Raw genomic sequence first — 26,607 nt, 5'->3', positions numbered from 1 at the left:
GCATAGACATAGGCCATGGTGGCTAGTTCCGGTTAGCTAATCTAAGGCTTTTGATGTTGACTGTGGGGTTAGTCATTTATGGCTCAAAGGTAAATTAATTTGTTTTCAACTAGCGATTAATTCGTTTGTGTTCATCCGGTAGGCGCTCGTTACAATACTTCTGTTTGATTTCTTCCCAACTGTTTTTATGACACAATTTCATGTGACGTTAGCATGCATGCGTTGCAAAACAAAAGGTAGATCGCTGTGGTAAGCCTATTGTTTTTGTTCTTTTGTAATTATGTTTTTTTTAATTACCAGTTTCTCCCAATATATATTTGCTAATTTGTCCGACATGTGACCTGGGGATGGCTTTTTCACAATGATCAACAACATCCGCTGTTCTAAAACTCCCATATCGAACAGGGAAAAACCTAAGATAAAAATATAACGACAAAGTGAGCCTATTGTTTTTGTTCTTTTCAAATGATATTGTAGTTTGTTTTTTGTTTTTATCAGTTTCCTCATATATATTTACTAATTTGTCCGACGTGTAACCTGGGGATGGCTTTTCACAATGATCAACAACATCCGCTGTTCTAAAACTCCCATATCGAACAGGGAAAAACTTAAGATAAAAATATAACGACAAAAAAAAGGACTAGACAAAGAAACATTGAGATGAGATCACAGAGACCTTGGGGGAAATGATCAACTGCAGATCTGGTCCTGGTTGCAAGCAAATGGGGTTGAAAATTGAAGCAAATGTACAGATCATTACAGAATGTTTGTTTTCTAACATGCTGCGTCAGTTGCGATATTTAATTCAATCTTTATATAATGTCCATTCTCTGCTTGGTTTGACAGTCAGCTGATTCAAACATTCTAGAATCATGGCGACCCCAAAAGACACGGATCAACAAGAATCCCCAGCCCGGACATCAGCAGCTTTGCTTCCTGACACACTTTCTTCAGCTTTAAGACTACAGGAGGGAAGAACTTTTTCTTCCTGCCCAACAACAACAAAGCCTATATGGGCACCTCTTGAAACGGATGCCCCGGTCAGATTAGGTACGTTTGTCCTTTTCTGACTGACCACATAATAATAAATTTCAATTTGTGTGGTGGATTTGATCATGCTCTATGGATTCTTTCTAGATTAGAAAAAGTTAGTCACTTATTTTCATACCTGTTTTTTTTTTAATATATTAGTCAGAAATGTTTGGAAATGTAAAGGCAATGCTTTCCACGCCTCCACATATTTAGTGCAATTTCAAGGATAAACTGCATTACAGCAGTTGATTTAGTAGATGAAAAGACATCTGAGATTGAAGCACAACAAAACCATTGACATAAAACTGAAAGAAGTTGCGTCAGTTTATTGATACTTGTTGAGAAATATGACGCACATCAGTCAGACAACATTTTGTCAGTGATTAATTTGAAAACTTGTTTTTCTATACAATTAATATTTTTATGGACACATTTTCCCACTTGCTGAAACGACGTCACTTGTCCTCAAGGCTCGAATAACAAACGTTCACGACTCACCTGTTGGTCGTTTGACATTCACTAACTGAGATTTGATTGGTCGTTACCTGAGCCTTGAACACATCATTTTCGGTTGATAGCAAGTGGCAAAATGTGTTATTACAAATATTAGTTGTACATGAAACGTAATTAGTTATAGTCAAATTGATAACGTTTTACTTTTGAAAATTGATGAATGAGATCAGTTTAGTTGCTATTAAACGGGATGGACGATTATTTGAACGTTCTGGACTCCCGATTCAATGCGTTTTTTTCTTGTTTTTTCAACATCAGCAGTACAAGATGTTTCCTGTAAAATTCACCATTCACAGTTTACATTTAGACAGTAAGATGCTCACTTGAAATGTTTTAATTTTGTCTATCAAAAGTCTGCTAGCTTAATGCTAACATACATAGTGGAAGGCCAAAGACAGGCTAAATGAAATTAGCATTGATTGTTTTTTGTTTGTTTTTTTTGCAGCGTCCGACGATGAGGTTCATGTTTGCCAGGTTTGTAGCTGCTGGTTTGAGACACGAAAAAGTCTGTCCAGTCACGCTCGCTCCCATCTTCAAAAGATGGGAATCCCTAACACTGACATCAAGGGCAACCCTGTTGACTTTCTTTCTCAGCTCATGAAGGAACAGGAGCTCAACTCCCCCGGTAAGAAGCAACAGGAGCCTTTCTCCACAAACAGTCCCACGAAACGTCCACCAGGACTGTCCCCTCCGCCCGCGTCACCTCCCACTAAGCGACCAAAGCCGCCAGAGGAGTTCACTTGTGTTCTTTGCGGGGAGGTATGTAAAAATCGGAAAGGCCTGGCGAGCCACTCGCGGTCTCATCTGCGACAGTTCGGGGTTCTTGACCTCCTGGGCAAAGACGACTCCGCTATCGAGACTGTGGAAGATTTGGTGAGCAGCGGCGTGTTAGATGCCACGAACCCCCCAAAAATGGACAGTACCAACACTTCCGCCGCAGCGCCCTCTTCAGCTCCAACGTCTCCTGTGGCTTCCCAGTCGTTTTCACCTGTCACGCCGCAATCTAGGTCCTCTTTCTCAAGCCCCGCAAAGTCTCCTCAGAGCCCGGTGAATCGGGCCCCAAAGGCTAAGAAAGGCTTTCGTCTGGCGGTGGACCCCCTCCTCAAAAAATCCGAGCCGTTGGAGATTGATGTGTCTCAACTAAGCGGAGCCGGTTCAAGCCATGGAAGTCCTCCCCCGCTGAACCTATCTGCTACCGTAACACCTCCAAAGGCTCTCATTGCAGGTAACACCCCACAGTGATTTTGCTATGTCATTAAAAAAATTATAATTCCATCCCACGCCCCACAGATGAACTCGCACCGCCGACAATCCTTTGCGACTACTGCGGTCAGCTTTTCGAGACTCGCAAAGCGCTGTCGTGCCACGCCCGGGCCCACCTGCGCCAGCTGGGTCTCACCTGGTCCATCAAGACATCACCCATTGACCTACTCAACGACGTCATGATGCGCGGGGAAGACAAGTTATCACCCGGGAAAATCCAGTGGACTCCTCAAGGTTCGAAAAGTAATTCGGAGAGCCAGCAGACAATCTCCAACGTGTCCTCCTCACCTCTGGATTACTCCATGAAAGAAAAATCTCCATCCTGTAAGAGTGGAGATTTGACCCGGGGTAAGAAATCAGCGACTGCATTTATGGGGTGTCTTATTTAAGAATGATGAGTAAGAGGTTTATAACTATTTAAATCTTGGCTGCAGATAACTAATATAATTGATACTTTGAGCGCCATTGACGTAAAAGGACGTCAATGGAAATGCCACCAAGGAACACCATCAACTTCAATTGACGTTACTAACTTTTTTTGTTTTGTTTTGTTTTATGGGAATGAATGAACAAAAAGTTTGGGAAATGAACTAACTGGCTGTCAGGTTCTCTTATTTTAAAAATGTGGCAATAAAAGAGTTCGTGTGTTAACAATTAATTGAAGAATTGACAAAAAACGCTTTTTAAGTGCCTACTTTTGTTGTTGTTTTTTTTTAATCAGAGCATTATTTCAAATTGATAGATTAATTAACAATCTGTTTTTAGTTATTTTCAACCTCAAAAGTTGGGCTGCAACTAATGAATGATTGATTATTGGACTTGTAAGAGGCATGTTTTAATATCCATGCTTTTATTAAAGAAATGGACATTTTATTCTAATGGACAATGCAGAGACAAACTGCTGGTTTGGCCCGTAACATTTTGAAATAAGCAAAAAAAAATATTTTTCACCAAATAAAAGGAGATGTATATGAATATTTTATTTTGAGTCAATACAATGATAACCAGTCACCTTCCATAGAGGACAAAAAAAAATATTTCAGTCAAGGAGCAGACATTTTGAGCATTTGAGTTTCTTTGGTTATCTAAATGATTAATCGATTACCCCCACTTTAATCAATTAGGTTGGTATTTGATTATTTGTCGATTATCATAGCATCTCTACTCTAATGTAAAACACTTATATGTATATATGTATGTATGTATATGTATGTATATATCTATATATACATATATATATATGTATGTATGGTAATTTTTTTTTTTTTCTGTTCCTGGTTCAAACTTGGCCCCCATCATTAAAACTGTATTGGCTGTATATATTGGAAGTGTTTGAATTGGCATCATTTTAATTCATAAATGTAATACGTCTTATTAACAGTTCAAACAGTACACTTTTTTTTTTCTTAACATACCTTAACATCAATGGTGGATGAGGAGCGCTAGTAAAAATCCCAGGTCCCAGCTAGCCATCTGAATCAAATATTTAATATTGATACTGTATATAATCGAATATTTTGTCACACAAATGTTTTAAAACAAGTTGCTTAAATTAGCTTTTTTTTAAGTTGTAGCTACAGAATGTCAACATCTTTATCTTGTGTCCCTTTTGTATTTTGTTTGCAGGCAAATCCTGCGAGCTTTGTGGCTTTAGCTTCGAAAATCGCAAGGCACTAGCTAGTCATGCGCGGGCACACCTTCGACAACTGGGTGTGCTGGAATGGAAATCAGTAGGAGCCACCTCGCCCATTGAGCACCTGAGGGAGTTGATGCGGAAGGACCCAGTTAAGGTGGCCGCTGTCACCCGTCGCTATCGTGAGGGAGACCTGTACATTAAGAAGGTGCGCTCTTTGTTTTTCATTCTTCTACGTCTACTTTGATAATAATTACAAAGCATGTTTGGAATCGTTTTGAAGATCTTTCAATTAAAAAGTTGTCTTCATTTTCTTTTCATTCCAGAAAACTGTTTCGCTGTCCACTTTGTCGGATTCGGAATCGTTGCCTAGCAGCAACTTGAAGGCGTCAGGCCATAAATTGGTCAAAGATGATCAGGGTGTTTCTGGCAAAAAAACACAAGGGAACACACACACTGTGGCAGCGTATGGTGGCGCCGGGGTGCGCTCGCCAAGAGGTGAGAAAACCACACCAAGATTTACATTGTCGGCCGTAACACCTCCTCTGTGTTTGTCAGCGCTTCCAAAACGGATTCCAGCAACTGGAGAAGAAAATCAAGACGCCAACTCGCAGCAACCGTCGCGGTCTGGAAGCATCCCGGCTCTGCTGCCCAAACCCCCGTTAACTCCTTTGGTCAAACTGGTTGGAAAAATCTATTCTCTCAAGTGCAGGTCAGAACACACACTATACACTTGACCACTACCCACTCTTGATGAAAAATGTTATTTTGATCAGCCAGTCAAGAAAATTGTTTATGATGGGTATAGGCCGGGGGGGAAGTCGTCCAAGTAGGGTATGTCGACTTTAAAAATAGTTTGACTAAAAATATTTGCCGACATACTCCGCCGGAACCATGTTTGCGCTACCGTTTTCTAGACGGGCCTTTCATGCAGACATATGTAGTCTTGCAATGGTGGCAAGGGAGAAAGACTGCCGCAAAAAAGGGTTATCACATGTTTGTACAATTTTCACCGCAAAAAAGTGACAAAAATAATGTGAAATCTTTGCAAAAAAAGGCACACTCCAGCAATAAAAAACACATACCTAGTGGCCAAAAAGCAGATACTATAAATGTACTTCTAAACACTTACCAAGTATGTAGTTAGCAGGCTTTTATTAAAGAAAGTACTAGCATATGTAGCTTCCTAAAAGATAAGAAAGAACTTCCCAAAAAAGCACCAGGGCTGAGAGTATAACCCGGCACTAAAAATAATTTATAGCGACTCAGTCTTAGGTGTTTGAATTTTCGTCAAAAAGAAGAACAACAGGAAGTTATTGACCTCATAGTACCTAATAACACCGCTGTATAGTTTACTTCTGAAATATTGTTGAAGCATTGTGTGTTTTTATTGTAAGTACACTATTATATATCTAATGATCATATACCGTTATGTACGCATGAACTAAATGGTAATAAGTTAGTGTTTTTTTGAGCTTAAATAGTATTCACTAATGCTAGTCGCAGAAAATTTGCCAATGCTAACCAGTGGCCAGCATAGTAACAACAAAAATTGCAGTGGTTGCTCGTTTATTTGATGGAATAATCAGTAGGACAAAAACGGTTTTAAAAAAGAGTTGATAATGACAGCTCAAATGTTATACAGTATGTTTTAATGCTTAAAAAAATGCTTTATATATGATGTCAAGAATCTTGTTTGCTTTCTAAATTTGCCGTATCGTAATTTGAGATTCAAAACCTTAAGTAGAGTTTGCTTTTTTACCCAAGGTAAAGGCAATTCTTTTGATGCCGCTAGATGGCGACACACTCATTGCAAGGTTTCAACAAAAGACTGGTACTGTATTAGCAACTGTTATTTTCATTCTCTCCAACAGTAGTTCTCAACTTTTTTCAAGGAAGTACCACCCCAGTGAATCTTAGTTTGGAATATTTATTGTACTTAGGAACACCATCTGTATAGTGATCTTATTTGAACTATTATGAAATAAAAACGCTAACAAAAACAATTAACTTCATTATAAAGAAATAAATTATGCACATAAAAACCGTTAATTTAATGCGTCCTTTAGGATCCTTGTAGCAATTTATTCTCAAATAACAAATCGTTAACTGAATTTTGAATATTTTCAAGTAATTAACAGGTGATTCTTTATAGCAAATGGCAGTTTGGTTCAACCCAAACTGTTCAACCCATTTGACGATGTGGGAGGAATTTTAGGATAATGAAAAGAAATTCAACTATTTATTTCTAAACTTAAAGTTTTGTAACTATTATTACGTCATTTAATAATAATTTTGAAAGTTGTTTTTGTTTGCTACCTTTTAAATATATTTCAAGGAGTGCCTTTGCATTCCCCCATTTGACAAGCACTGCTTTTGAGATCAGATTTTCTTATGAATTTTTTTTGCTTTACAGGTTCTGTGAGAAAGTTTTTCATGGGCCTCTGTCTGTCCAAGAGCAGTGGATCACACACCTGCAAAAACACATCCTGTCATTGGGCTACAAAGGTCAAGAGTCTCCCCCCGCGGCTCCAGTGACTCCTCCGGGTCTCATCCATCCTTTGGCTGTGTAGTTTGAACGACTCTATTTCTAAAACGTCTTTGTGTGTATAGATGAATGGATTGATGCGGTCTTTAATTGAATCTATGAGCTCATGTCACTCTCATTACGGCGCAGTGCTTTTTAATTGCAACATAATTTAGGACCAAATGCATTTTATTCTTGCTTTCACATGCCAACAAGCTGCACTTTAAAGTGTGTGATCCTTGTGTAAACACCCACACTTGATGTTATACATAAATTTCACTGTGATAAAGTTGTATTTTAAGTGTTTTACTAAAATATAGCAGAATACATAATGGATTCACATTGTTTACTTTCAAAAACCCGACTTTTTTGTCCTTAATGTTGTCAGCAGGTGCATGACATTCGTCTCATCCTTTTAACCTATTTTTAATGTAAATTAAATCCCAAATTCTGAGAAAATTGGGCCTCTTTTTACACCTAAAAATTCCTTCTAGGGATTTCATTCATCAGAACGTTTTTTATGACCAAGATGCATATTATTCATGGACACTTTGACGTCTTTTAGTCTTAACTTACAGTTGCCTTACCCTGTCCAATTCTGTCATTTCTGACTCACTTGTTACATACAGTAGAGTATACAAGGGGCGGAGTTACATGGTGGCCGGTGGGGGCGTGGCAGCCATTGTTTACTCCTTGTCCACGCCACATCTCTGGGAAAAATTTGATACCTGTGACTTTTCTGCCGTTTTCACAGTTGTTTTAGATCCTCTGATACTCTGCCACAATTTATTTATATCGACTGTATATTTAACGAATAAATGTGCATTTATTTTGAATACAAACTCTGAAAGAATATAGAGTAAAGAATGTTGGATTTTTATTGCCTTCTTCAATCAAAATAATAATTATACACCGAAGCAAGCAAACAATACGGTTGAGAAATGATTCTGTATCACACCAGTCATGATTTATTTGATGTTTTCGTGTACCTCCGCGGATACTCTTGCGTCCATTCGAGAAGTGCTGGACTATGATCTAGACACACAAGCAAAACAAATGCAAATACAGTGGTGTTATCTGGTGGATTAATTTCATGTGATGAGAGCGTAGATTTCAAGTTGTTTGGAGCTTATCAATTTGATGTGATAGGTTTAGAATCAATTGCTTACTATATACTCACATTTATTATTTCTCCTTAATGCATTTTCCATCAAGTAAAATAAATCATGGCTCCCCCCATTTCCAAAGTAGATAAAGTGAGAGTGCCTGTATCGCCCTGATAAAAGTGACTTGGCATCAGTAGCAATGTGGTATATTTTTCATCTTGCCCAGCACTAACACAACAAAATCCCTGCAGTCCACCTTTGCTTGAACTCAACTACATTTTTTTTTTTTTTGTGTAAATTCAGAAAAAAACACCCTGAACCTCTCAACCCATTTTTTAAATTGCATTTTGACATTAAGTTAAGTGTCACCTAACAAAAATGCTTACATGAATGTTAAAATGCGCATGAGCTACCTCGGGGGTTCTGATTGCCGGTTTTCAGTCTGGTGAAAGCACACAGTGATATGACCTCAGAATAATCCATGTATCGTAACTGTCTTTGTTCTGCTATTTTTTTTAGACAGGCTTTCGGCGCAGTACCTGTCCTTTTTCCTTTTCTCTACTGAAACCTCTTCAAGCACACAACCTGATGACTTTGTATGCAGGTCGCGTAGCGTACCACTTAAGAGCAAACCCTATTAGAGGGATTTCTTCAATCTTTGCTTTCCGTCTTGACATTGTTATCTTGGGCCTCGATTATTCAGATGCCGGCCTCTGGGGCTTTATCCTTCAATCCTTGATTGACACAACACATATCTGAATAGCAAGAGATGATGTAAATGGACCAGAATTGTACTGACCCCTAAGGAAGAAGCTGCCCTTTCCTTGAAAGGGTTAAATGTTGCCTGCATAAATGTAAACTATTGACACAGTTGATTGATTTTGCATTCTGGCTTGATTGCTGTAAATGCATGACGAATATATACATTATGGTGGACTGGAAGGTGGAAATGCAGCTTCTATCGACTGTATTTTCTCATAAATGAAAAGTGCAGGTACTCATTTAACAAGCAAAATCAATTTCGCCTCCTATATTCATTTAAGATAAAACCATGTAGGAGGCAACAGCTTTTTGTCAAGACCACTTGAGCCCACTCGTCTTTGGATGCTCTATAGGCTGCATGAGAAATCACAGAAATAAATGTGACTGTTTTTATTTTGTTCGCTCTGTGTCACCACAAATTGATTTCTGATTTCTCCATACATTTCTTCCACCTTTTTTATATCAGTTCCACCCTGCCTATTACTGTGAATTCTCCCATCTGTGTCTTCTCAACTTTGCTTCCTACCAGATTGCTTTTGAATGTGCTCCTTCATCCCGGTCATTTTATTCTTAGTGCTATTAAATCAATAACAATCAAACTATTCAGATTGTTTTAGAGAAGCAGTTCTCAAATGGAAGGAACTTCAGTGCGTATGTGAGATTTTAACAGGGTTTCATTAGATATTAGCACAAATGTGTTTTAATGCAGTGACAGGAACAGTACAGTTCTCTTTTCAAATTAAGAGCAAATTAATTGGAACGTGAGGCACCGTATTGCTAAATTGTGTATTTTATATGGATGTGCTTTGTCATTAGTGTCACATTTCTCTAACAGACAAACCCAAAAAACAGAAGTTAGAGGAGATATCCTACGGGGTTACTGAAAAAATACACAGAAATTTAGTTCCAATGTAAATAAATCAGACACGGATGCTACAGCACTCTGTTTTAAGTCTTTTTTTTTTTTTGTTTATCTTTGCATTGTTTAGGGGGTCTGTTACTGGAAAAAAAAATACTTCACAGAGGGTATATACTGTAGTTGAAAAAGACGAGAGAGGCCTTTACTTTATTACAGTTTCATCCACAGCATTGTGCTCTTGCGTCCGAGTTGCATTTTTAATTGGCTAGCAGTAAATGAGTTAATTATTCTTCCTGTCACTATATGTCACTGGCATATATCAAACAATAAAAACGCATTACTTGAAGTAAATAAATAATACAGTATTGCCATAATACAGAAGAACCTTTAAATCATTCACTGAGTGTGATGGCTGCAGCCTGCCATAGAATGAGCTTATGCCAATGCACAGCCTATGAAAGTTATCAAAGACATATAAAGTTGACTGATTATAACACAATTCAGCAATAGTTTGCTTCATGTTCCGATAAATTTGCTCTTAGTTTGAAAAGAGAAATGTACTGTTACTGTTATGGCATTAAAATGTAATGTATTTGACGATACCTGTACACACAAAGAAAGTCTGTGGCACACAATTTTACTCCACAGAATCAGTGAATGGTAGACCGACTCAACAAAGTAAAATCCAGAAAGAAGGCTCAGTGCTTCAGGGGGTTGATGCCTGAGCGCCTCTCACTCAATCAGCAGTTGCTTGATTGCCGCAGCTCTCAACTTGTCAGAAAAGGTAAAAACTCGATCGCTTAAACTTGATTGGTTCATCAAATGTGTTGACCCTAGTTCAGTAGCTCCGGCATCCATATACACAAGCATCAGTAACACATGACTCACATCATGTGTTGAGTGTAATCACGAACGTATACATTTGAAATTTTACACTACGCAGGACTCTGAAAGTATGACAAATGCAAGAGGGCTCCGCAAAACATTAATGCTGAACAGCTCGGTGCACGTTCCGAATATGGAAATAAAAACATCAGGAAGCAACCAAAATGTGAAAAAGCAGCAGATTTGTTTATGTAGATGCTTCAGGCTATTGCAGCTGCTGGACTTGCTGAATCTGTCTCACACCAAGCTGTGTTTGGCTCTTGAACAGAGGAAGACCAACCTTATTCAATGAGAAACTGTTTGTAGATTTGTCACCAGGCTTCATCTCCACATACTGTGAGAAGTTTTTGCAAACAACAAGAAAAACAGCGCAGAAATACAGAGAAGCAATCAACACAGAACCGAACTTAATCAAACTTGAAAACACCCACAACAATAAGCTGTGTTTGTGTGGATTTTTACCGTTTCAGATCTCTAATGATTACTGTCAAATGAATGAATAGCTTGCGGTAGGGCACAAACCTCTGCCAAGGCTAAACATTAGAATGCATAGAACTCAAGTTGAGCACAGGTGTGGAGGGAAATATTTGAAGGCTTGGCAGTTTCACGCAAGCCCTATCGGCAGAGCTAAAACCGCAAGTAGAATCCGAAAGCCAAACAAGTAGAAGAAAATGGTTCCTGTTTTGGGGAAAAATAGAACACAGGATGTGTTCAGAATATTTTTCCATTTGGCTGATGCCAACTATACAAGTTGTGCTGCATTCAATATAACACTAATATATATATATATATATATATATATATATATATATATATATATATATATATATATATATATATATATATATATATATATATATATATATATATATATATATATATATATATATATATATGATTATTTTTTTCTAATTAATGGTATTCCCTATTTTCAAGAGGGAACCATCACTGTAGAGCAAGTAAAAAGTTTGGATTGAGTGAATAGAGAGCAGCTATTCAATAAGTCCAAAATAATATGTATACACAAAGATAGCTACTACTATATGTACCGTATTTTCCGCACTATAAGGTGCACCCTCAATTAATGACATATTTTAAAATGTTTTCCATATACAAGGCGCACTCTCAATTAATAACATATTTTTTAACCTTTTCAATCACAATATAGTAATACCCAAAGCAATAACAATAATAACTGAAATAATAACTCTAAACTCTCAATAGCATAATAACTCAATGTCAATATAACCAAACTTGTTCAACTGTAAACACACAAAATAAACAGGTAAAATTTACTTTATCAGTTCATTCGCCATCTACGAATCCCAATCTCAATATTGATCCATATATAAGGCGCACCTGATTATAAGGCGCACCATCAGCTTTTAAAAAAAAATTAAGGCTTTTAGGTCCGCCTTATAGTGCGGAAAATACGGTAGTTACACTGCCTGTGCTGAAAACACAGACATTGCTCAAGCCGAAAAGTCACAAAATTGAAAATCGAGTCAGTATACTGGTAGAGGGCCAACTCATTGCCAGAAAGTAGGCTCAATGCTTTGTTTTTAACATAAAAATGCCAGTGCGTTGACAAAAGCACTATCCAAAATATTCCCCGTTTGTCAGAGGTAATAGATCTTTTTTTTTATGTAAACAAGAGCATTATAATTCATGTCCTGCTCCGTCAAGTGGAGAACACAGACACAAGTGACCTTTTTCACAAAACTGTAAATCTTGTTTAGTCCTCAAAGGTTATTGGCAGCTGTGTTGCTGCGGCGCAATACATCAAATGTTTCAGTAGCAGCGAGTGAAAAACAGACTGATCAGATTGACTTTAATGCAGGCTTAATACAAAACATGTAAGAAAATGTGATTTTGTGCTCATTAACAACTAAAAGCGTCGTCTATGACTCATGTCCTTTTCTGCGATGAGTCTATGATACATCTTTGCTATATTTCAACCGTTTCATGAGCTCACTAGAGGGTGGGGGCAGTCACCCTTCTGACTCCGCCCACTCACTGTGTGACTCGATGTCTCCTCTGCATCCACTCAAGGTCTGAAAAAGCAGCGAGTGATTTATTTATTTCTTTTTACATCATCATCATATCCCTGCATGGAGGCATTTCCGGCCTGTAATAGACAATTTTAGTGTCTTCTCAATTTCCATGTCAAACCTCCAACAGACACATAACATGATCCAAAATAATGTCGCGGCAGGTCTCACGTGGAGCGCTTTTAAACAAAGTGTGCAGCCAAGTTGTTGGACAAAGTGCCAAAAATACTCCTTGCAAAACATGCAGCTTGCCGTTTAAGCTTCATTACATTTTTTTTATTTTCATTTCACCCTTCACCTCTAGCGTCATTCCCCTTCCCAGCCCCACCGCTGGGATCAAATTCTTGGCTTCAAGCATCACTGAGGCCCAATGAGAAATGCACTGCAATGCAGTACTGCATCGCTGCTCTGCTTTTCACCCCGTTGATTGAAATTAAGACAGAATGGCCCAATTCCAAGTTTTGGTGAACATCAATCATGTTATCCTTAATGCATATTACAACCTTGTGCAATATTTGGACCATTTGGTCATGCCATGTTGAAATTCATCATTTTGTCACCACCTAGGTCAAATTTCAGCCTCTTGGGTTTTTGAATGCTTTGCTTTTGATATTAAATTTTGCAGTAAAGATCAAAGGATTGAACTATATACACTCTTCATACCATGTCATCGATTCTCAAAAGATGGTACATGAGTTTTTGACCCTTGGCTGCAGGTATCAGCATATCCAATTGAAATCGTTTCAATTCAGTGACCCAAACAGTATATTTAGTTTACAAATTAAGAGCAAACGTATTGTTTCTGTTTTACTTATTGTTTGTTTCGGAAGAAAAACGAAATGCTATTTGCTAATTTTATGAAAATTTCCGATGGCTGAAAATTCAACGCATCCTTAGTATATGGTATATACAAATAGTATATACAAATGCAGAGTGTATACCAATCAATATATTTCTGAGGAGCTCTTCTTTTAAAGGAAATTGGTTGTGATTGTTTTTAAAGGTTCACTTTGGTTTGCTAGTTTGTCCTTCCACTGCTTGATCCCTTTGTTCTGAACTCGTCACCTGTGTGACCACGACATCTAGAATCACATTACTTGGATTGATGCCTTCACGTAACTCAAAGTGAAGGCAAAAAAGTTGAGTGCAACCATTCTAGTATGAACCTAAAATTTGTTTTATGAAGGTATATTTTCCTGAAACGTTTAATTAGTTTAATAATTATTTTTAGAGGACTTTTGCATGTTTTATTTAAAATCTGGAGTACCCCCTGGAGTTCCTTCAAGAACCCCCATGTGAGAACCGCTGATCTATCAGAATAAAGGATGGAAGTCATTCATGAAGCAGTCTGTCTAGGAGTCATACGCAGATCAATATGGATATTAATGTAAGATATTTCCGGCAGGGTGCCTTTTATATGTAAGCCTCGTACTACTTAAAACCTTATTTAGAAAAGTGTGTGTGCTGATGCATCACTGCAGTGCTCCATAATCTCCGGAAACATTCTCAGTTGAGCAAGTTTACAGGAAGCACAAGTTTGAACATAGTGACTTATCTGCCCGTGATGTCGCCGCTGTGTGCGGGCTCCACTAAATCTGTCCCACACAGTACTCATCCCAGCGTCTGAGCATGCAAGTAAGTATCCAGCTTCTTACACAAGCCCCTCCCACAAATAACGCCTTTGGACTCATTAGAACTAAATAAAATATTTGACTACCCGAAAAACCCCGCTGTGATCGCTCTGATTGAGATGCAGCAAAAATGTCAGTCGTATTTCATCAAGGTGGTGAGGAGGACAATGTCAAATGAAATGAATTGCAGGGAAGAGACTGCGATCAAATGTTCTCAGCATAAATCACCGTGCGCAGCATGCAACCTCGGTGACATTGATATGCTACGTAATAAGGGTTCTTGCTCCCTGGCTTTCTAAATTTATTAGTCAATCAATAACCGTCTGCAGCTCTCACTTCAGTCATAATATCCTAAGGATGCAGTAACTGTCTTATTTGACCCATAAAGGAAACATTGTCAAAATGGCATCTGCAATGGCTGGATAAAAACTCCACGCTGTTTTGATTTGACCATTTCTTTTCAGTCTGGGCACAAAGGAATGAATCGAAGCCAAAAGGTAAGCAGAGCTGCAGAGATTGCGCTATAAGGGGCACTAATGGGAACAATGGACATATTGTTAAGCAAACTTTTGGGTTGACTTTGATTCTCATCAAGAGTGGTGACAGACATTTTCAGAAAAAAAGGTAGAAAATGGAAGATTCCCAAAGTAGGATTCTACAAATTCAAACAGAAAAAAAATCTAAATCTGAAAAGAAATTTTGTTCTGATTTCTTCTTTGAATTTTTACTATTAACCAAATGAACAATCTGCCATTCCAGTGATACAATCCAGACTGTCCCATTCATGAATGATGTTTTATGTGTGAGAGCGAAGAATGTGTTGAAGTTAATGCGTATGTGTGCTTTTGCCACAATCTACTATTTATTGTATCTCTGCAGACTTGATTAACAGACTTTGGGCCTTAAATCTCCCCTCAATGTATGGAGATTCACTTACCACATCCCTGCTCATTCATGCTGACAGCCCCTCTCATGAATCACCACGCGGCCGCACTTTCATTACTGCACACATCAGCGAAAAAAAGCCGAGCACATGGCACACGTTAGATCGTGGCGGGTGATGTTGCTCTTGGCATTGATTGAGATGTCTCCCCATGCTCATCTATGTACTGGCATTGTCTTTAGATTGAATCAGTTTAAAGTATGAAAACGGATGGAGATATTGATGTATAGAACAGAAGCGAAAATGGAAGTAGTCTGCATAAGAACATGTAACATGCAGCCTTCCTTTATGCATTTACCAGCCCGCACTGTTCCTCTCTTTGTAGCAGTGATGGTGTTAGGACAAAGATTTTATATAATCTTACATTGCAGCATTTATGTTATGTAACGGAAATACTGAATCAATATGGCATGTAATCTGACAATAACCACCATATTATTATTAGATGTCCCGGATATAGCCAGAAATTGAATTGATTTTTTTTTCTTTTTAAACAATGTGCCTGTGTAATATATTTGACTTTAAATGCTGGAAATAGTCTGGACTAGTGTTATCAAGTAATTTGCTCATTTAATCCCAAAATCATATTTTACACTTTTTTTTAGAAGTCCTGACATTCGGTCCCAGAGACTTGTATAAATATTTCAACTGAAATATGTCTTTGGGATTGAATGAGAAAAAAGCCGTTCAAGTTTGGCCTAGCACAGCAATGCAAAGCACCCAACTACTGTGCAACTAAAATTACAGCTAATAACAGCAATTGAGACTCTAACGTAATGAGTGATACCAAAGCTCGCGTTTTGCACAAGTCTTGTTTCGCACACATGGACGATGTTTTATTTTAATTATTCTAATGACTCCTGATGGCCGAAACAAAAGGTTAGTGATTACAAGTGACTCTGTTAAAGTTTGTTAAAGCCACTTTTCTGCTGCTGTATATCTATCTTTTGATCTGTCAAATGTTCTTCGTTTTTCCTCAATTTTCTGATGTAAGATTAAAAAAAGATGAATTAGATCCCCTAATTACAGAACCTAATTAATTAATCCCCCATTTTTTAAAATAACAAGACTAATTTTGCCTGCTACAAAACAAAAGAAATAGTTATGAGGAATAACAGTGTTGCTGTCATATTAAAAATTCATTTTTGCAGCAACAAAATGAGAAGTGAATTTTAAAACCCTCGAAGTAATATTCAGTCCACTTTTACAAAAAAAAAATGCAATCAACTTACTGTGCTGCATTTCAATATACAGCACGTCTCTTAAATCTTCTCCTTTTTAACTGGTTGCCATGAATATTCTATGCTTTTGTCCACAGTGTGTTTTTAAAGGCACACAGACAGACAACGTGTAGCTTTCCACTTTCACAAGCCAACATCTCTTTGAAATGTCACTGTGGAATATATCTTCTTACTTTTTACCCCGATATGTTTGAAGATCAAAATTCCTGCGGTACAGAACAAATATTTTTCCAAGAAATTAGCACACACTCATTGGTACGTCAAACGGACTTCACAGGTACTTAAATAAGTAACAGGCTTTCAGAGTGTGTCGGCCAACTGCAGAGAACTGATGAATAGATTTGGAAAGGGGCTTGAGATGCAATGCTAATATTGTACACTTGCCCACACACAAGAATTTCCAACGTCAAGAAAACATGCTTTTCAGATTGATGTGTTTCTGGGGTCTCATGAGAAACTTGGCTTTCAGTAAATCTTTTAGTTTGTGTTCAGTGCGGAAAAAGAACGAGGACGAGCCTCAAATCTACAAAACTGAATCGAAGAAAAGGGATCGTGTTACAGCAATTTATTCATGGCAGACAAGGGTGAAGTCATTTTAGGATTTCTCCAGTTTTTTTTTTCTTTTTGTTGCTTTGAATTGGCCAGACTAATTGAACTTGAGTTGTTTCTTCCTCCAGTGAACCAATGTTTCCATTCTTTGGTCTATAGTTTGTCCTGGAAAGATCTATTACTGACATATGCCTGTTAGCATTTAGCTTAAAGGGCTAGTTTGCATGTTGTATGCGGTGAGGTATCAAATGTCACATCTCACACTCTTTTCAAAGTACATGATCAAATGTCCAGGAAAATCTGGTCATGATTTGTATCCACGGGAAACAGTGAAAAAGGAAGAAAATATGGGGTCACGCTTGTTGCAATAAATGCTTCCTTTCCAATGTGTTTCATGAGTTGAAGGTCAAGGTTCTTGTTCTTCCACACCAAACTCATTTAAGCATAATTTATGGACCTTCATTCACAGTCACGCTGGAAGATTAAAAAAAAAAAAATCTGCTTCCAAGATGGAAACACACAAATCCAAATAGTCCAGATGACTCTATTTTTAGATTTGGAATCAACAATAGACACACCTCATATCCCGGCAATACATTTTTAGTTTGTAGACGTTTGACATTTTCTGACTGGGATCTAGTTCCTACATCTGCGTTATGGTTCAAGAGCTAACATTCAACAACCTCCGATTTACAAGGTGCAATATGTGCAAGCACGGCTCGAGCTGGATGTCTGCTTGTAAAGATAAAACAAACAGGACCACCTGTCCTCCCTACGCGGAAAAAGGAATCACAACCAGAGGCTTGATGCCTCATTTGTACTTTTCTTTCCTCGGCTTTTTGAACAAAGTAAGGAAGAAATGTTAATCAAAATGCAGCTGCAGCAATCTTCAGTGTTACCAAGGAACAGCTGGATTTTCATAAGGCGGAACGATGTCTCCGTGTTTTTCCCTGTGAGTTTCCAGTCCATCAGATAATCATTTAGAAAGGCATCTCAGGACTCAATTTTGAGCAGGCTACACTTCAAAGACATTGCGTATCAAGAAGGGCTGGGAAAAAAAAAAGCCAGGTCAGTCAACTTTCAAAATCAACTAAAACTATCTGCCTCGAAGCTCCGCAGGAACCATGTTTGAGTCACCATTTTCTACACGGACTTTTTTTGCAGACGCACGAAGTGTTGCAATGACGGCAAGGGGGAAAGCCTCCCAAAAAACAGGAGATACTACAAGTTTAAGATCATTTAAAATGTAAAAAGGTGACAGAAATAAAGTAATTTTCTATGATTGCAAAGTGGGAAAACCATACGGCAGCAATAAGAAATTAAAAACACATGCGCAAAGACCATCTTGATTTATGGTTTCATTGCTTTGTCTTGGGTCACCACCAAGTAGCAGAATGGCCTCGCTATTTCCTTACTCAAAAACTTTTTCTGATACAGTAGCGGGCTTTCCTTAAAGACAATTTTAGCACATGGCGCAAAATAAAGAAAAGAACTTCTCAAAAGGCACGAGGGCTGTATTATCCAAAAATATAATACATCCGTACAAACAATTTATAGTGGCTTGGTTTTTAGGTGGGGCAGCGCCGTGGCCTCACAGTTCTGAAGTCTCCGGTTTGCTTCCAGCTCTGGCCTTCCTATGTGGAGTTTTTTTGTTCTCCCTGTGCCTACGTGAGTTTTCTCCCGGTACTCTGGTTTCCTCCAACAATCCCAAAAACATGCATGTATATTGGTCACCCCAAATTGCCCTTGGCTGTGTATGGTTGCTCAGCTATGTGTGATTGGCTGGCAACCAGCACAGGGTGTACCCCGCCTACTGCCTGAGGGCATTGGTAAGCCCGTGACCCGAGTGAGGACGAGCAGATAAGGTAATGGATGGATGATTTTAGGTGTTCACAATTTTAACCAGTGGGAGGCAGTCAAGCACGAAATGTGCCCAGGCTGCTTGTAAGAAGAAGAAGAAGAAGAACAGGAAGTTACTGACCTCAAAGTAGTTATGTGATAGGCTCCACCTTTAAGTGTACTCATGAAATATTGATGAAGAATCACCTGTAAGTGATTTCAGGACACAATTGCGTATATAATGTTCATATAACATTATGTATGTGTAAATAGTCATTAGCGTTTTTTGACGTTGTAATTACTGCAGTGCTAATGCTAATCATGACTGCGAACCAGCATAGGCAAATTTTGATAGTGTCTAAAAATTCATATGTATAGAAGATAAATAAATATTTATAACTGCTCACTTCAATTTACATTAGAATTTAGATTATTTAAAAAAAAAACAGGGGACAATAATCTAATCTCGAGGATGCTGACAGATGGGTCATGTTACTGAAGTGTGACCTTATAGCACAGCAACACAACAGAACCCGCCCCCAAATTGTATCGCGACACTACTACCTTCAGTGCAGCAAAGTCGCTGCGATGTGGAGCCTTTTTAGAATAACTGCCTCAAACTGTTTTTACATCCATGCTTGACTGTGAGGACAGTGTTTTTTGGGTCACACTTACATTTCTTCATCCTTCAAACATGCGGGTCGAGTCGATGCCAAATAACTTAACTTTGGTTATTCTGACCACATCACTTTCTCCAAAACCCTCCCTGTGTCTTTTACTTCACTTGGCAACTTGTGGCGCTTCAACATTTCAGTCCATTACAATGAAGTGTGCTACCAACCGCTCTCTTGGTGAATGAGGTCCCAATTGCCAGCAAAATCATCAACGATTTTGTGCTTATGTGTTCTTTGAGTCCGCTCTTTTACTCTAATCATAATCATCTCCACAAGGCAGGAATTTACATGGGGTTTGAAACCGAGGCCAAGTCATGTCAATGTTCTGTCATCCATTTTCAACAAATGGGTAAGAATTACTTTCTCTTCAAGTCTTCTGGTCGTTTTATAAGCCATGCCAACATTTTGCACATCTACATACTTGTTACACATCGGTACTGCAGACCAGCACTTCTCAATTTGTTTATGATATCATAAAAGAATCCATGGGAAAAAGAAAAACTAAGGAGATGACATTTCCAGCAGATGAATAAAAACATGGGAAATTTCTAAATGCAACGATTCTGACATTCTGCGATTGCAGCTGAATGTGCGATATTTTTTTGTACAAAAATAATCATTGTCCAAATTTTGGTCCATATAAAACTATTAGAAGTACAATTATTGAGATCCATTTTAATAGGATTTATGACTTTGATTGACCTGTGATTTTTGCAACATTCCGTTGAGCGGCAGTCAGTCTATGTCAGCAAACAGAAAAGTTGACTTGTGTTTCACCTCAAGACAGTAGGTGGCAGTAGAGACCCGTTCATGGCTATTTCTTAAAGAGTCACCATCATGTCACAGACTACAAAGACATACCATTCCATTTTTCAATGTTTTTGTGGGTGTTTATAAATAGAACCTACATATGTATGGATAGAACGTATGCCACTGAACAATGAGTAGTTATTTATTTATTTATTTTATTTTTAATTCATTTTGTTTTGTGGTCTATGAAAAAATATATTTTATGAACAAATAGAAACTTTGTAAAATGTTTGACACCCCTGACCTACATCTCTCTCTCTCTTGCACTTTGTGATGCAAATACAACTCCTAATTGGAGCAATCAATAAATATATTTAAAAAAAAGTTTTGAAAAACGCAAGTTATATTCGACTTCATTGTAGGATACGGCAAGTCTTTGGGAGTGGTCTCGCGATGCGACGTGAGGTGCATTCACATACATTCAGACATTTCAATAAGGCTAAATTTATGTATTCGTGTGCAGTATTTTTATTGGTTAATTTGTTTTTGTTTATTACCTCTTATTTATATTTATCAACCCAATGAACTGCTGTGACCCACTGCCCAATTTACCTGGCAATAGTCGAATGAGGGGAGTACCGACACTTAATTTTCCACAATGATTAAGCGTCATTGGTCCGCAAGGATAACTCAAGCTAATGCGGCGTTTTTTCAAAGCAACGTGTGACACTGATGGCGTGAGTAAGCGGTTCAGATAAACTAAAAAGAATGGATGCAAGCTGCACGCTGGTGATGAGTGGAGCCGCACCGAGCAGCAGAGACGCCCACGCGCTGTGAAACCCTATAAAGCGTCATCGTCCTTCCAAACCTTCCCACACTTGGACTGGATATAATACGAACAACATCGACGTTTTAGGGGGAAAAAAAATCCTGCAACAACAGTGGAAGTATTTTAGGAGGAACGTTTTGTTCATTGCGTATCGGATTATTTGTGTGTGGGATTGGACAGGACAACGTTAAGTGGTGAGTTATGCACTATTGTTTTCTGCATCATTTCCAAATGAGATGCAAACTTAATTATTTAAAAGAGCTCATCATTTGGATTGTAAAGTATTTATAAAAACAAGTAAAATCCGTTTATTTATTTTTTTTTAGTGTGTTGCAACACCTCACACGTTCTTAACAAAGTATAATCAGAGATTTCATTGAGTTTTTGAGTTTAAATTCTTGATCGTTTTGAATTGAATGAATCATAGTATTGGCTATTTTTTGCGTGTTTTACAAATGAAAATAAAATTTTGTTAAAAAGTACAACTAAACATGATCATTTATTTGAAATTCTATGAGCAATTGAAATAAAAATGGATTTAAAAATTGTTTTCGAATTCTTAAAGGGACTGCGTGTAAGATTTAGGCCATTTTTATTAAAAAGGAATAAATATGATTAATAGTATATTTCAAAACCGTGAAAATGAATGTGTTCTTAATGACCAACAGTATGTTTTAAATATATTCATAGGTCTAGTTATCATTAAATTGTACATGGGGGGTGGCACATCTCCGGAGGCGGCCATGTTTATTATAGCTACGGACAATGGTAATGCAGCACCTCCTGCCGTCTGTCGTGAAAAACGGTCTCAATCTTACACACTGTACCTTTAGGAATATTCCTGAGAGGTCATATTATTTCCTCAACATACTTTTAAGAATATTTTTACAAGACTGTATCTTTTTAAGGAAAAAAAAAATAAAGTCAACCACAGTGGATAACATGAAGTTTTATTAGGGCTGCACAACTAACTGGAATTGTAATCATGCTCACAATTGTTTGTAGTTTGATTTTAACTTGATTGATGGTGTTGTTTACATTTAAAATGTGGACTCTATTGTATATAAATAATCCAGCACTTTTTCGGCCCGCAGTCAGCCAGCCACCAGGGGGCGAATGCATTTTCAGGCTTCATTAAGATACAAAAATAACAAGCAATCACTAGCGCCTCCAAAGGGGTCCACATCTGTTGTCTGGGATTTTGGATTGCTCTCTGCAACACCATGATTACTCTTTCGGCCCTTTTTAAGTTTAAATTTTCGAATCCATACATATTTTCACAAACAATGTTTAATTTTGATTAACCTTGATTAAAAAGACGGATACAAAAAATCAAAATAATGATTTTGGTCATAATTGTGTAGCCTTATGTCTTATTATGCATGAAAACAAGAGCTGCCATGACATGGAAGATCGTGAAGCAGGGAGCATTCATCACTATGCAACAGATTTAGAGAAGCAAGATCCATGGATTTTTTTTTTTTTAAGATGTGGCTGAAGTTGCAGATGGGTGCTTTGCCTTTATATGGTATGCTAAATTTGGGTCTCACAAAGAATGCACACCACTCGACCTTTATCAAAGGTGCCGTTGGGGCGTTTTTAATTTACCAGTCATCAGACTGCCAACTGTCACATCCGCTTCTATTTATCTATCAAGTCATGCCAAATACAGTCACTCAGTGTCCACTCCGGGGTGTGATTGACTTTTGTTTTCCAATCCCTAACAACTCCAGCACAAGATGCCTGCTGTATAAACATCAATATAAGAAGCATTCAGAAAGCATAAAGTTTAGAAAGTAAAAATTACCCTTAAATTTTGCTGCTTTTTTCTCATGCTTTGAACCCTGCGGTTTATTGTCCAATGTGGCGTATCTGCAGTTTTTCTTTTTTTTATCTTTTTTTTTTTTCTTGCCACCAAGGAGCAATCTCCACCAGATTCTGTGAAAGCAGTCATTAAAAAACAAGCTCAATACTGTGATTCCTTGGCGCACAACAAAATATTTGCACCCACTGGACATCAGTTTTAGTACAGTGTGTAAAGAGGAAGACGATAGCGCTCAATAATTTTGGGTAGGCTTTCAATTGGGTGTGTTATTGTAGTGTTGGTGCAGTATTCTAACAATCCCAGTGTTCATTTTGTTGTCGCAACCTATAATAAGGTGCTTGTAGTTTGAAATTTAGTGTAGATTAAAACAATTAAAGAACATCACGTTTTAACGATGAAATTAATTGACTGCAATTAACCTGTTAATCCTGAACCCCTAATAATGTATTGAGTGTGCGCCCACTAAACGTGTTATTCTGATTAATATTACATGTTTAAATTGCAAAGACAAGTATATTGTGAGCACTAGACTTATGAGCACAGTCATCTTCATTCATGATTTCCTTGTTTGCCCTGCAGCCTCTTCAAGCATGGCTCACACAGGCGTCAGCTGGCAGTCATGTTAGCTTTGGGTCGTTGCAACTCTTCATCCTCTCCGTTCAGCCCTCCTTCCTCAAATGGCAGCGGAGGGAAAACGGCGGCCACGGTGGCTCTTGAGATGTCCCAGCAGGGGAACCTGACGGCCGGCGGCGTCATGGTGGTGGTGTTACCCATGACGTTGGGGATCGTGTCCAACATCGTGGCCCTGTTCATCCTGGCCAACGCCTACTGGCTCCAGCGACGGCGTTCCAAAGCCACGTTCCTCCTCTTTGCTACCTCCCTGGTGGTAACGGACTTCATGGGCCACGTGATCCCAGGCGCCCTGGTTCTGAGACTCTACCTCTCCGGACCAGAAGACTCCGGTGCCTCTGACGGCATGTGCCAGTTCTTGGGAGGATGCATGGTGTTTTTTGGCCTTTGCCCGCTCTTCCTGGGCTGTGCCATGGCTGCGGAGCGTTGTCTAGGTGTCACCAAGCCACTCCTGCACTCCTCCCTAGTCACAAGCTCCCGCACTAAAATGTGCCTGTCTGCAATCTGGCTAGCCGCTCTGTGTGTGGCCTTGCTGCCCTGCTTGCAGCTGGGCTCGTACACCTATCAGGACCCGGGCACCTGGTGCTTTATTCAGGTCCTCAGTGACATCCACGAGGCGGACGTGGCATTTGTGCTACTTTTCTCCGGGCTAGGCCTGAGCTCCCTAGCCGCGGCAGTGGTGTGTAACACCGTCAGCGGACTGACGCTGGTGCTGGCGAGGATCAGGAGGAAGCCTGGCTCTCATCATTCGGCCAAGTCGCACGACATTGAGATGGTGCTTCAGCTGCTAGGGATCACAGTCACCTCGTGCATTTGCTGGTGCCCTCTGCTGGTGAGTATCAGCAAGTACAACAACTTGACAGGCACAACAATACAGCAGGCTACACTCGAGCATTTTGGATTGAAAAAAACCTTTTCCATATAGTAGGGAAAAAAAATCATATAGGAAGATCAATATCCTTTGCAATAACTTTAATATGTGTTTGATTCGGATTTCAGAAAAGGTCATACTTATAGAAGAGGATTAGGGCCAGTGAAGAAAAAAATGGTTGGCAGGATTCTAGCTTTTATCTCAAAAGCCACATTTTTTTTCTCAGAATTCTGATTTCAAACAGAGAATTTAAAGACTATTTTTAAATAAAGTCATATCAATTCAATTCAAAGAATTTTGACTAATTTGTCACTTGAAAGTGAGAATTATTGCTTTATATTCAGAAAAAGAATTGTGACTTTCAAAATGCTTCCATTAGTTTCATTTTTTTACTTTATAGTGAGAACTCTGATATAATTCACAGAATTCTGTGAACAAAATGTGAATCCTGACATTTTTTTTAAAATTCTTCTTCGCTGTCTCTAATCTTCCATACGACTGAGCATTTCTAAAATCTAAAAGAAACACTAATTTACTTTAAAAAGTGAGAATCTCACTTTATTCTCAGAATGATCCTTTTAGTCAGAATTTTTCTTTGAAGCGAGAATTCTGAGAAAAAAAATAATCAGATTCTCACTTGAAAGCGAATTAGTGTTCCATTCTGCTTATTTGGCTGCTTGGAAAATGACATCACAGTGCCTAAAAGATGTCATCTTCCCGCGACGGAATGAAAGACAAAATTATTTGAAAACGAGTGGATTTTTCTGCTTCATTCACATTCCATAAACGCAATATTAATTGGAATACTGTGTTTAGACGAGTGGAGTCACATAGAATATATTATGGATTTTTTAAAATGAGATTTTTCACCAACATTTAGCCTATCTTTAATGTGGTAGATATTAAACAGCAAAATCAAACAGCGCATGTTTCATACCTGCAGATCTTTGGCATGATGTCCGCGATCCACTCCTACACAGGATCCATTGGAGAGGACCTTCCCTACTACAAAACGCTACTGGTGATGGGCGTGAGACTAGCCACATGGAACCAGATCCTGGACCCCTGGGTCTACATTCTGCTGCGCCGAACCGTCCTACGGAAAATCTACCTCATTGCAAAGTGCCAAGTGGGCCGGGGGGGTAATTTATTTGGATGCTTGGACTCCGCATCTCCTCCCCAGTCAGAGAAGAATGAAGGCAACCAAGTCTAAATTGGAAGGACTTTTGTCATACAAAATGACGCAATCACTAAAAGAATATGTCTAATGGCGATGTTGGACTGAGATGCATGAGCACAATACGACATTTGTGGACCGGTCCACTTTGGAAATATTTAATGACTATGGTGGAATTCTTAAGTGGTATCATTTTATTGTTACGTGCGTTTCTGATCTTTCAAATGGAAGCTAGCTAACTGCTATGATTTTGCACAAAATTTTATGAACAACCAGTCTACATAAGTAAGCATTGCTTCATGTTTAGTTCTCATTAGGACAACGGTATGTAAATGTGTTGCAAAAGCAAAGTTAAGAATGTTCCATTCGGATAAATTATGATTATTTTGTTTATACGCTACGGGAACTTTGACAGTAAAACTCAACACATTTTTAATTTCTCGCATGTCAAAATGGAAAAGGAGCCTCAAAGCACTTGACAACAAATATGTTTGACAGAATATTTAAGCTTCGTGACTGTGCATGATGTGGGAAGATAATGATCTTTTTGATGTTAAGCCTCAAATTACTGAGGACATGCAGAAGAAAAAAGCTTTAAATGAGTAAAGCATATTGAACTGTGAGAAATGACTCGTGTTTTTGCGGTTATTTTTGATGAATATTTTTCCAAGAATTTTCCAAGTGAGTCATCGTCTTATAATAATCATGCATTGATGTGTTTTGGGCAAGCACTGCCCCTACAAAATAAACATGGACAACGACATGCCTTTAAAGGCTTTTATTTCGAAGTTAGCTTTGACAGCTGTGATAGCGGAATGGCTAGCTTGAGTCCTTGCTACTTCGTTTTATTAACTTCACATCACAGAGCTACCAACTCCAACTCACCGCCATTAAAAAAAATCTTACTGAACACTAAGAAACCTCTAATCAATTCCGCTTTTCAATGTGCGATAACGCCTCAAGTCTCCAGTTAGCGCTAGTCGCTGAATATGCATGGCGCATTCAAAAGCAGTCGGA

General features: G+C 38.5%; 2 protein-coding genes across 5 annotated transcripts; both read left to right on the top strand.

Annotated features, from left to right (window-relative positions):
• Positions 1–12: 12 nt before the first annotated feature.
• Positions 13–9,378, top strand: wiza (WIZ zinc finger a). Of its 4 annotated transcripts, none has more exons than XM_088418523.1 (8): positions 13–89; positions 847–1,050; positions 1,991–2,019; positions 2,140–2,770; positions 2,836–3,156; positions 4,435–4,649; positions 4,768–5,153; positions 6,858–9,378. In XM_088418523.1, exons 2-8 carry the CDS (start codon positions 873–875, stop codon positions 7,012–7,014), a joined length of 1,917 nt encoding a protein of 638 aa, XP_088274649.1. In that variant the 5' UTR covers positions 13–89; positions 847–872; the 3' UTR covers positions 7,015–9,378. The 4 variants fall into 4 exon arrangements, with proteins under 4 accessions (XP_088274649.1, XP_088274648.1, XP_088274645.1 ...); XM_088418522.1 differs by having other exon boundaries at positions 1,991–2,770; positions 4,768–4,939; positions 5,000–5,153; positions 6,858–9,374; XM_088418519.1 differs by having other exon boundaries at positions 1,991–2,770.
• Positions 9,379–21,112: 11,734 nt separating this feature from the next.
• Positions 21,113–26,107, top strand: LOC148421334 (prostaglandin E2 receptor EP1 subtype-like). The gene is made up of 3 exons (XM_088419494.1): positions 21,113–21,281; positions 23,492–24,374; positions 25,357–26,107. Exons 2-3 carry the CDS (start codon positions 23,532–23,534, stop codon positions 25,624–25,626), a joined length of 1,113 nt encoding a protein of 370 aa, XP_088275620.1. The 5' UTR covers positions 21,113–21,281; positions 23,492–23,531; the 3' UTR covers positions 25,627–26,107.
• Positions 26,108–26,607: the final 500 nt, after the last annotated feature.

The sequence above is a fragment of the Hippichthys cyanospilos genome, chromosome 7 (assembly GCF_059441005.1).
Source record: "Hippichthys cyanospilos isolate Australia breed blue-spotted pipefish chromosome 7, RoL_Hcya_1.0, whole genome shotgun sequence".
NCBI lineage: Eukaryota > Metazoa > Chordata > Actinopteri > Syngnathiformes > Syngnathidae > Hippichthys > Hippichthys cyanospilos.
The sequence above is the reverse complement of the archived record's forward strand: the minus strand, read 5'-3'. Positions and strand labels throughout refer to the sequence as shown.

Coding starts and splice junctions, on each gene's coding strand:
- LOC148421334 (XM_088419494.1), top strand. CDS start 23,532: ATGTTAGCTTTGGGTCGTTGCAACTCTTCATCCTCTCCGTTCAGCCCT. Junction 24,375..25,356: donor TTTGCTGGTGCCCTCTGCTG/GTGAGTATCAGC, acceptor TCATACCTGCAG/ATCTTTGGCATGATGTCCGC.
- wiza (XM_088418519.1), top strand. CDS start 873: ATGGCGACCCCAAAAGACACGGATCAACAAGAATCCCCAGCCCGGACA. Junction 1,051..1,990: donor GGATGCCCCGGTCAGATTAG/GTACGTTTGTCC, acceptor TTTTTTTTGCAG/CGTCCGACGATGAGGTTCAT. Junction 5,154..6,857: donor ATCTATTCTCTCAAGTGCAG/GTCAGAACACAC, acceptor TTTGCTTTACAG/GTTCTGTGAGAAAGTTTTTC.